At 52.7% G+C, this 11,291-nt stretch overlaps 2 protein-coding genes across 2 annotated transcripts; both read right to left on the bottom strand.

The window, feature by feature from the left end:
- Positions 1 to 218: 218 nt before the first annotated feature.
- On the bottom strand, positions 219 to 3,091 carry N7457_006515 (Mechanosensitive ion channel family; the record flags this gene model as incomplete). The annotated part of the gene is made up of 2 exons (XM_057177559.1): positions 219 to 2,402; positions 2,480 to 3,091. 2 exons carry the CDS (start codon positions 3,089 to 3,091, stop codon positions 219 to 221), a joined length of 2,796 nt encoding a protein of 931 aa, XP_057031861.1.
- A 1,722-nt stretch (positions 3,092 to 4,813) lies between these two features.
- On the bottom strand, positions 4,814 to 11,027 carry N7457_006514 (protein kinase RIM15; the record flags this gene model as incomplete). The annotated part of the gene is given in 3 exon segments (XM_057177558.1): positions 4,814 to 10,018; positions 10,033 to 10,410; positions 10,479 to 11,027. 3 exon segments carry the CDS (start codon positions 11,025 to 11,027, stop codon positions 4,814 to 4,816), a joined length of 6,132 nt encoding a protein of 2,043 aa, XP_057031860.1.
- Between the last annotated feature and the right edge of the window lie 264 nt (positions 11,028 to 11,291).

Here is an 11,291-nt window from a genome sequence, read left to right as displayed (position 1 = left end):
GACCTCACCAAAATGCTGTATGATCAATAGGCCGCCAAAAGGATAACAAAAAAGGAGCTTAAAGATCGATATGGGGATATATGTATAGTAGAAAGAGAGATTATAGCTCATCATGACAAGTCCCACAGGGCACAGCACGGTGTATGAAAAAGGGGAATGGGAGAATGAGAATGATATATGTTCAGTGGACAAAAGATCAAGGGTGATCATGGCTCAGTTCAATTTGGGTGCTCCTTGAAACTGGGCGCCGCAGCCGGAGGGGGAGGAGTGGGCTCTGCAGAGCGGCCCTGCTCCATCAAATCGTCCCTATCTTGACCCACGCTGCTGCGGTGGTGGAAGAACCGGTTGCGGCTAAGGGATGACTGACCGCTGCGGAAGCTGTTAGCGTCGGCCGATGGGTGACCGTCGTCTTTGTTGGAGGGGGCGCTCAAGTTAGAGGGGCGACGATGCCGGGAAGAGGAAGTGCGACTCCGACGCTCCTCCTCCTCCTCAGCTTCTTCCTGGATGCGGCGCTCGGCAGCGTCGCGGTTGGCAGTACGGACGACATCATCGATGCGCAGACCACGGTCCTCGAACACATCTCCCATAACGTCGTTGGATGCCATGTTAGACATACCCAAGGAGAAATCCACGTGTTTCCGCTGCGAGACGGACGGGCCGCGTGCACGGGCACTGGCTGTGTTGATACCCTTGCGAAGAATCGATGGATGACGGACAGCGCTGCCACTGCTGGCTCCAGTGTTCTCGGGCAGGTGGTGGTGGGGCTCTTCGGAGATCGGGACCTCCTCGGCATCGACGGGATCGTGTCGGTCTGCAGAGCGCTGCTTGCCATAGTTGACGTGGAAGGGAATGTCGAACTTGGCACCCTGGAGGTTCATGCGTGGGCCCTCGATGCCGATCTCCTGAAGAGCGACCATGAGCATACAGATGAACTTGTTGCGGCGCTGCAAACGTAGACCCTCATTTTGCCAATTGGACTTGTAGAAAAAGACCACGTTCAGCGTGAGCGAGAAGTTCTCCGTGACGGCGCGCATTTCAGTGAGAATGTTGCCTTGGAAATCGCGTTTCTCGCTGCGAACGAACTCCAAAAGTCGCTGCCGCAGGGCGTCGAGCTGTTCAATGGTGGTGCCGTATTTGATGATGATTGGAACTGCCTCAGCGAGGGCACCGGATCGACGCTGGTTCAGAATGAAAAGCCCATTGAGGTAGCTGTTAGGCGCCTGTACCACATGGCCTTGCATTTTCTTGAACTCGGTGTAAAGTAGAGTGATCTCCTTCACAAAGTAATCATCGCCAAGACCACTATCACCCGAATTGCCGTAGACCGTGACACGGTCACCAACATCGAAGGGATGCTTGACGAACACGAATACAACCGACTGGAGGAACTCCTGGGCCGTAGCAGAGAACAACCAAGAGAGTGCAAGAATAGCGGAACCCGCGGAGGTGAGGACACCTGCAGCCGAGGTCGAGATGAGCGACAAAAACACGATGAGCACAATGAGAAACACAAAGAACATAAACACGTCATCCAACTTGGATACGACAGAATCCAAGTCCTTCAGGGATGCGGTGATGGATTTGCGCTCGCGGCCAATATCAACGCAGACGGCTTCCAGTTCCTCCATGGAGATGTCACCATTCATATCACGATCAAACATGGTAAAGGCAGCTTCGGCTTCCTCGCCGTCATCGAATGCTGCCTTCAAATCACCACCGAAGACCGTCTCGAAGCCGTCCCTTACGAACGTGCGATACAGACGGCGTGCCAGAACCTGGCAGCCCCCGGTGGTCCTTAGGAGGGCCAAAACGACCTGGTAGGCATCAGTGCTGCGAGTAGCCGTACGGCCAGTAACATCAGCAACTACTGCGCCAGCCACATCTCCCACCCGATTTCCAACTTTGTTCAAGGCGCCCTTCGCCTTCCGCTGGGCCAAACCAGCATAGTGCAACGGGGTCTTGATTCCCGAGGGAGTCGGTTCCTCGGTCTGCTCCTTGAAAACATCGTCTTTCTCACTCAGCGTAGACCGAGAAAAGTCGTACAACTTGGTCAGGCTACCAATCTGGAACTTGTTGATCTCAATGCGGTCCGCGTAAGTCCGCATGTGGAAGCTAATGGCAATCAGCTGAATGAGAATCTTCTCGATGAAATTCAGGATCGTCCAGACGAAGATGGATATGATGATTTTGTTGAGAGTGTTTTCCCATCCTCTGGTCCCCCTATTGCCATTGACATGGTGGTTCTTCATCGTCGGCAAGAAGGAAATCTCGACGCCGAGCCACCAGAAAAACATGGCTGCATGGAACTCGAGCTGCTTGGCCATGTCGCGCCATTTCTTCGCGTTATTGGTGAAAATACTAGCTAGAAGACCAACGGTTGGAGGCAAACACTTTCCAACAACCTAATCGTAAAAGATAACAAGCCCAAATTAGTACAGCTCATGCTGGGGGGAGGGGTCGTTTCCCAATCAGTACTTACTCGTCCAGCCCAGAGAGTCAACCAGACAATTTCCAACCAAATTGCAAACCACATCAGTTCCACACCTCCCACACTGGCATTAGGAAACCTGAGAGCGCCGACCAGCAACGGGATCAGGAGGATGAGGACAACGGGGAGGATATAAGTCAAGTAGCGCACGAGGAAGCTCGATTGGTGCAGCTTCTTGACAAAAACCGCGATTTGAGTGTTGGGCTTTTCGGGAGGTTTGTAAATAGCAGCCTTCTCGTGCAGCGGGTTTGTAGCCTCATCGAACTCATCGACGGGCTCCGAGCGACGCGAGCGGGCGCGACTGATGGAATTCTGGTCGTGTTCATCATCTGGCTGGTGTGTTGAACGCGACGTCATCCGCTCGGCCTGTAACAGCATCAAATCATCTTCCAAACGAGTAGCCTCTTCTCGCCGGGCCGATGGTGTGCGCATGAATGGAGTATCATCGACCGGATGGTTTGTATCGACCCTTAGGTGATCGGTTACGCGGTCGGTCCGCTCAGGCTCAGTCACGCAGGTGCCATCATCGGACGTGGGTGAGATATCTGAATCCTTGCCCTTGTCCTTCTCTTGGGTCCTTCGCTCCTCCACGGGGGACGACATGGCACCAGGCCAAACAGAATGCGGGGGCCGGAGCAAGCGGAATTTATCGCCGAGGAATGTCTGCTTTCAAACCCGACAAACACGCAAAACGCAAGGTGAACTCGATACTCAGGCACTGATATACGGACAACAGAAAGGAAAAATGGAAAAAAGAAAAAAAGAAAGCGCTTTACAGGGAAATGAGGATGCAAAGCCAAGTGGAGAAGGGGGGTCCCAGCACGGTGCAGAGTCTGGGCCTCGATGTGTTTTTGTCGCTTTTAAGTGGGCTTTGCACGATGATCTCGATGGGCGTTATGCGACAATATGAATTAATTTCTTTTGCAGTTAATTAAGGGGAAAAGGGGTTGTGTTGGGCCTCTCGTTGCCACCTCCGGAGTCCTCGATATGGGAACAAGTCCATCCGATGCAGAGTCCAACCCTGTGCACCCCGTTCAACCCAACCCTTTCCAATTCATGTCCAATTCAGGTTCAATTCAAGAATCAAGATTTCCTGCATACGCAATGCATTTTTGTGCACTGGGTCTTGGCAACCACGCTTGGCAACTGAACTTGGCCAAGCAGCGACCTGCAAAATGTCCTGGCCACTGACAGCTCCAGCACTGATCCACCAAGTGGCAATGAACCCGAGGCATAATCCCAGAAACGGACCTCGGAAATCAAGAACGCCCGGATGGTTTTATGCTTATATTCCCCCTTAACGCTACGATTATCGGGATCACGCCAAGGACGCCTCCCGCCACCGGGTGGTCCCCTGCGTCAGGGGCGTACCGGTGTGGTGGGCTGGTTGGGGGACAGTTATAAGAATAGATCAATATATTGCATGGCCGGAGTGGTATTTTCTACGGTGATATCACCCTGACGTTGTGCCTCGGCGACCATGATGGCCTACATAATGCTGTACACGGAGTGCGGAGGCCAGAAACGTACATTCCTATGGAGAATCCACTCCATCCACTCGACAAGTGCGTTCATACGGAGTAAAACTCACTGCATAACCCCAAATGCCCAATAGAAACCTCCCAACTCCCACGATCGCCTTGCGCGTGGCTTCGGTGCGTCCATTCTACACCCTCATAGGTCAGTTCCCACGTACTACCGCGAGGTGGGGTAGGCTTTTGACAGGCATCTATCGAGCTCATGAAACAATGATCGGCACCATCATTGGGGCTTCGGTATCCAATCGCAGCTGTGAAGCAAACGGCATCGGGGAACGAGAGGCCAGGATCGGTGGCTCTGTGGCCTGGGTTCGGTACATGGGCGGTCTCGAACTACTGGACTCGGAACATCGAACAACGCGCAGATACGAAAACGGAGGCCTTGGAAATAGATATGTGTGTAAAAGGAAAGAAACAGCGTCCAGCTGATGTTTGAATTTCAAATCACATGGTCACGGAGATGGAACATAGACTACCATCGCCAGAAGAAAATGATGGCTAGTAAAAAGAAAAGAAACATGCAATCAAAAGACAGACCGGAACACCCTGCTCCAAAGAATCCGAGAACAACATTCAGACATAAGAGACGTAAGGGAGTGAATATGACAATGCATCCATGCGGGTACAGGAAACAAGTCCCCCGTGGGGGTAAGCGGTAAGACAAAGAGAAAGTTTACAAAGACAAAGTAGGTGGTCGGCAATATGTAGACAGAATAGAAACATATTGAAGAATGCAGAATTCAGGCAGAAGCTGGCTCCTTTGGATACCAAGAAAGGAAATCGACATCTATCTTTTGAAGGTGAAGGTCAAGTCCGGTCGATGGCGTTCCGCGGGACGAGGGGTCTGCTCAGGATCAGGGCTGGGGGAAGGATGAAGAGGTCGTGGCGTAGCTTCAGAGTCGGGTGTAGGACTACAGTCGGTGTCCGCACCAGACCCAGCCTCTGGAGTCAGCACATTACCTGATATCTTCACTTCCGGAGTGATTGGTGGGGCAGCAGGGTGGGAAGTGCACTGGGCCAAATCCCACGGGGGCGTCTTTTGGCCCTGGTTCAACATTGGTGGACTGCTGATCGACTGGCGGTGCTGGGAATGTCCCGAGTAGATGGACGTGTCTTGGTGGGCTAAAGATGGACGGTGATGTTGAAAGGCGAGGGGCCCAGATCCTGAGGGCGAGTGACGAGGACTGAGCTGTTCTTCATCTTCGGATTCTTCCGGGATGCTGACGGCCTCGAAACGGTCCTCTAAGCTCGTGCTGGCAGGCGAGCCCAGAGACCCCTCGCTACCTTCGTTATCAACAAATTCCGCGCCTTGGCTTCGGAGCGCCTCCCTCTCTTTCTTTAGCAGTTCCTCGCTTCCACTGACAACACTCCCTCGGCTGTTGGTCCGCATCATTTCGATTCCGAGCTTGGAGCCGGGCCGATGATTTCGTGAGGGTGGACTGCGACGTGTTTGGGAATTTCCAAGCTCTTCATCTTCATCATCGCCCGATTCAGCACCTTCATACCGCTTTTTCTCGAGCGATTCCCTTTTGGCACGAATGGCCTCGCTAGACCGTTGCTTTCGGGGCGTCATGCAACCACTGGCGTCCATGGCCGCGGGTGCTGAGGCGGCATGAAGGAGGCCGGGAACAGGTACAACATTAGGATCTGACTTTCCTGAGTGTTGCCCTGGCTCTTCTGATATTCCCAATCCACCGTGACATTGATCCCAGTCATCCGAGTTCCGGTTGATGATCACAGGGACATCCTCTGGCTTAAAGGTCTCGATATCACCAAATATGCTACTACTAAGCGAGTCATCCCGGCTAGATCCTCGATAAGAGCTGGGGGGGTTGAGCACAAATCCAGAGGATGCGGAACTGGGACTATCCTCGGTTGTTACGGCACTGGACCGAACACCGGAGCCCGGAACAGGAACAGGTTGGGAGGGGCTGTAATCCGTAGAAGGGGGCTTCCACACACACCACTTGGACAGCGCCTCGGTGAGTTTGGGCAAAGTTGGGGGCTTTTGGATCAAAGCATCGAAATTGTGGTTTTCCGGGAGGTCTTTCAAGTAGCCAGTCACAGCAATGATAGGAGTATGTCTGTTGGCACTGCGTGTTTCCCGGACCATTCGAGCAAAGTCAACACCGTTGACTTGAGGAAGTCGATACTCAGTCATGATGATATCAAATTGAACTTCGCTAAGAGCGTATCTGACAGCTTCCGCGCCATTTGTAACAGTGATGGTTCGGCAGCGAAGTTTTTCGAACAGTCGTTCCATGACCAGCCGAGAGACGGGATGATCTTCACAAATGAGCACATCTAATGGACGGAAGAAAGGGCCTTCCATGATGTTGATTTGGGATAACCGGCGAGAACTTTGCCGGCGACGTTGGACCTTTAAAAGTGCCTTGGTGCGAGGATCTTCATTGTCAGAAGACGAAGGTGAGATGTCAAAGAGTTGACTGCGGCGTTTATGATGATGGGGCACAAATGGTTCCTTCGGGAATGAGGAAGCATCCCCATCCTGGGACCCAATTGTGTGCGATCGTGTACGGCTCGCTGGGACACTGCCATGTCGTTGGCTGGTGGGTGTCTTTTCCGGGGAATGAGCTGGGATCCTGTTAGGCTTGACGGGAGATGATGCCACCGAGCCCAGCCTGAGATTTGGCATACGGCCTTGGTCTGCAGAGGAAGCTTGGAAGGGTCCATTTGATTGGTGGGAGGCTGATGAGGAGCCCGAGGTCTTGCGCCGTTCTTGATTGGTGCCTGTACTGAACTGAACTAGGAGGGGAGATGATGGCTGTGACGGTCTGCTGGGGGACGAGTTCGTCTGACTCAGGCCGGATGGAGAGGAAGGGCGGTTGTTGCCCTTGTTCTGTGACAAAGTTCGCTGAAGTGACATGGGGAGAGGACTACCCTCCAAGGAGGGCTGGGACGAACTGATGGGCGTCTGAGCGGCGGAGGATGAAGTAGATTGTCTGTGCTGCGCCTGGAGAGCCTCCTGTCGCATCTTTTGGATCACATCCTTATTGGCCTTCTCCAGCATCGGAAGATTCTTGAAGTTAAAGCTGCCGAAATCATCGGCCAAAGCCGGTTCACTCAATCTTCGACTTCGTGAATCACGCGCATCACGAACGTGAGGAGGGATGTGCAGCGGCATCAATGGCCGTTTTGTCGAATTGACTTGTGATCTAACTTTGAACAGTGCATCATGAGGTCGGTCTGGGCCATTGGACGTTGGCGGTTGTGGCGAATTCTCATCTTCCAATTCCTCTGCGAAAGACTGGAGAGTGGCACCGCGAGAATCAAAATACTCTGTATCCTCCGGGTTTTCGATGTTTGGAACGAATTGTGCCTTGTCCTCTAGCAGTGTTTCCCAGTTGATCTCGGAAAACCATGGATGATTGCGAATTTCGTCGCCGCCATTTGCGAAGTTCTCTTCCACGTTGGCTCCTATTCTGTCACCAGGATTAAGAGTCATGAGCTTATTCATAAGATCTAAGGACTCCGGGGAAGTATATTCCTCTGGGTCGTCCGGCCAATTGATTCTGCGATGGAGAATATTTTCGAAGACCTCGTCGGGTGTGTCTGCATTGAAAGGGGGGTATCCAAAGATGAATTCAAACATGATGCAACCCAACGACCACCAATCACTGATCTCATCTTGCCCGACACCATTGATAGTTTCCGGAGCTAGGTAATCGGGGGTTCCCACAAAGCGGCGATCGTGGTCTTCGGGGTCAAATAGAGCCATCACCGGAGGTATCATAGCCTGATGGGGAGGAGTATTCTGTGCCAGCGGATTGCTAAATGTTGGCTGCAGGGGTTGAAGTCGAGGAGACTCGCCAGCCTCACTCTGACCCTCCTCTTCAACCATACTGGTTGAGAACATACTTGGCGACGAGATAGGAGGCTCATGCGCATTGTCGTTTAGCGAGAATGTTCTAAACATTCCATTGAGACCATCACTACCCATGCTATCGCTGCGATATCCAGAGGCTCTACGAGAGCCTTGCCGACTCAGGCCACCTTGGTTGAGGTTGAAGTAGGATGGTTGGATGGCATTGGCGGGCACTTCAGGTGTAATCAGTGGGGTAGACCCGGGTGGTGAGCTGGCCTGGAAGTCAAATGACGCTGATCGAGAAGAGGCAACCGATATGGCACGGGGGAAGGAACCTTGCTTCAATAGATCCGGTGCAGACTCATCAGGGCTCTTAAGCACGCGTTTTTGACGGCCAACCAGCCCCATACGCGATAGTCCAAAGTCCGTCAGCTTCAAATGACCTTTTTGGTCGATCAGAAGGTTATCAGGCTTCAGATCACGATGCACAATGCCTCGGTTGTGAAGATGTTCGACTCCAAGCACGACCTCGCCGATGTACTTTTTAGCCCAATCTTCAGGAAGGCCACCAAGAACCTTGACAAGTGATGAACAGTCACCTCCGTTGAGGTATTCCATCACCAAATAAAGATAGTCCTTGCTGGAAAATGTCCAGTAAAGCTTGGCCACAAAGTCGCTCTCTCCTTGCCACATCATGATGGCTCGTTCTGCTTTCACATTGGTGACCTGATTTTTCGCGATCATATCGGCCTTCTTCAGAACTTTCATCGCATAATACTCCCCAGTGGCTTTCTTTTTTACCAAGTAGACACTGCCAAAAGCACCTTTACTGATTGGCTTGATGATTTCAAAATCCCTAATAGACAATGGAGCAGGTCGAGGCTGTTGCTGACTCACTGAAGGTAGGCGTGGGGACGGCGGTGGCTTCGCTACATCTGACGAAGTTGCTGAAGACTCCCTACGGTGGTGGCGGCAGTGATGATAGGCCAGTTCACTTGCGTATGTGGATGGAGATACAATTGGTGACGGCAATCCTTCCGCACCAGTAGACAATCGAGGCTTCGGCATGCGCAATGGGGAATGCGGGCCGGGAACTCGAGCGGGGGACGGCTGCCGCCGAGGAGAACTCGAGAGTCCAGGTAGCACTAGACTTCGGCGCTTCCGGTCGAAACTTCTCTCAGATGAGGGCGAATCTGTTCTTACGCCTCCTGGGAAGACAGATGAGGGTAGGCTGCTATCGCTACTATCGCCAGCATCAATATCCGCTAAAGAGAGGCCCAGTCGGGAAGGCTGCGAGGTACCCAAAAGTCCCGCAGCACTCTTGTGCGATCGTGGAGTCGGACATTCCATCGGGCTGTTAGAGCCGGTAGAAACTGCTGTGGATGATGGCCTGCGTTCTGATTGTGAGAGCAATGACCGATCCGGTGAATTGCGCATTGACAAAGTCAATGCAGATGTTGGTCGCCGTGGGGAGGGTGCTGTTGGATATGGCTTTTGCTGCCATTCATGACTCATGGTTTGGGAGAGGGGCTCTTCCTCGGCAATGCTGCTGGTGTCGTCCAGACCATGATTGCTGCCGGTATTGCTCTCGGGTAGCATTTCTTCGTCTGATGAGCACGAAGAATCGCTGAGCTGGCCAGCAGCTATACGCTCCGCTTTGCTTAGCGCAGCCCCAATGCATTCTTCGACTAAAACTGTATATTCTATGCGAATGCGTTCGGCGTATTCAACAATTTTGCGATGACGTACGACGGCATCGACTTTTGCCTTGGCAACTTGTTCTGTGTCTGCTGACAATGCGGCTAGACCCTGTTCTTGTTCCAATGTGTTGGAGCTAGGGGACTGCCACTGAAGAACCTGGGAGATCCGCGATTCGGATTGTGGGGACAAAGTCCGGAAGTCTTCTGTATCTGTTCGAGAAGATTCTTTGATCATTGGCATACTGATCTCAAGTGAAGTATCGCACAAATCAAGAACAAGCTCGACGATGCGAGCCAATGGTCTCCGCACTGTGAATGAGCGGGGTCGATTCGGCATGGCGCTAGAGGCAGAATGATCGCGCGAGCGAGGCGGCGTCCCGGGTGCTGAATTACTACTTGAGACACCACCTGATGATGGAGCGGAGCTGGCGGGCGAGGGTCCAATTGCCAATCCCTTGTACTCGGCCTGGGGGGAGGCACTGGATTCCCATCGGTCCCGATGAAAGGCCTGCCTTGTCGAGCCTCCAGCGCATCAAGAACCTTGACAATAACGTGCCGATGCTCGTTAAGGTTCTCCTGTGCCAATTGAACATCCATCTCAGCTCGATGTTCCTGCAGGCACAGATCCGAGTGTTTCTCAAACCACCATGGCGTAATCTGACGCTCGCAGATGCGACAGAGAACGGGAGTCGGCGCGGGATGCTTGGAAGGATCGGGTTCTGTTGCTGCAGCTTCGGCCAATTCAGTCAGGTAATTTGCCAACACCTCTGCTCCAACACCCAAAGACTCCACCAGCAGAGGCGGCAGGTCAATTGTCACTTCTCTCGGCTCGGTCAGTGGTCGCAACATCCACATAGTCTGTATTCAGAAGGTGTCAGCGGTATATGCAATATTGGGAGGTGATCCACGATTATCGAGGTACGCACATGGCCAGCTTCATCGTCTGTCCGGTCATACACCATGATACCCTGTCCCTCCATGTTGAGCACACTGTGATTATCTTCAATTGGAATGTCAACGGTCTGCTCCGCCTGCTCCTCGGCTGTTTCATGCTTTGGAGCCATCGGGGGCAGTTCAGGTGAGTATTTCAAGACAGAATCAGGTCCCATTTCGAGGGCGAAGCGAATGAAACGACTTCGCGAATCATCCTGCCTCATCGACTCGATCGCATCACGAAACACATCCTTGTTGCCCAACAGAATTTCAGAGATCATCCGGCCCTCCACTAAATCAGGGGACGAGCCCACCACCTGCTTCCACGATGGGCTAACCCATTTGATGCGACCTTCAAGGTCCATATCCACAATGATGTTCAAAGTCTGTTCGGCCGCTTCCTTCAACTCCTCTCGTTCCTCACGCATATCATCACTCAATGTCCGAACCATCTTGGGATCGATATTCCGAGCCTCCTGCCTAAGCGCTGTCACGGCAGGAGGCGCGAGGAATTGTGGTTTGGGGGAGTCATTGCTCGCCATCGTGACTCGGGCGACCGAGCGAATTTGGAGGGCTTTGCAAGAGCTGGGGGTCACGGTACGATAGATCACAAATTATTGAAACAAAAGCACAAGAACAACGTTTCAGCCAAGCAGAACCGTCTGCTGGGCAGCGCAGGTGCCCTTAATCGTGGTTATTGATTCATCCGTAGCATCAACCGGCCATAGCGAATTCGTGAAAATTCGGGAGCAGGTCAATGATCGAGATGCTAAGGTTATAGTCAATGGACCAGATGAACGGGGTTC

This window comes from Penicillium paradoxum (assembly GCF_028828445.1).
Source record: "Penicillium paradoxum strain IBT 22861 chromosome Unknown utg000005l_segment0_segment0, whole genome shotgun sequence".
In the NCBI taxonomy this organism is placed as follows: domain Eukaryota; kingdom Fungi; phylum Ascomycota; class Eurotiomycetes; order Eurotiales; family Aspergillaceae; genus Penicillium; species Penicillium paradoxum.
Note: the sequence above shows the minus strand (reverse complement) of the source record. Positions and strands in the feature narration are given on the sequence as shown.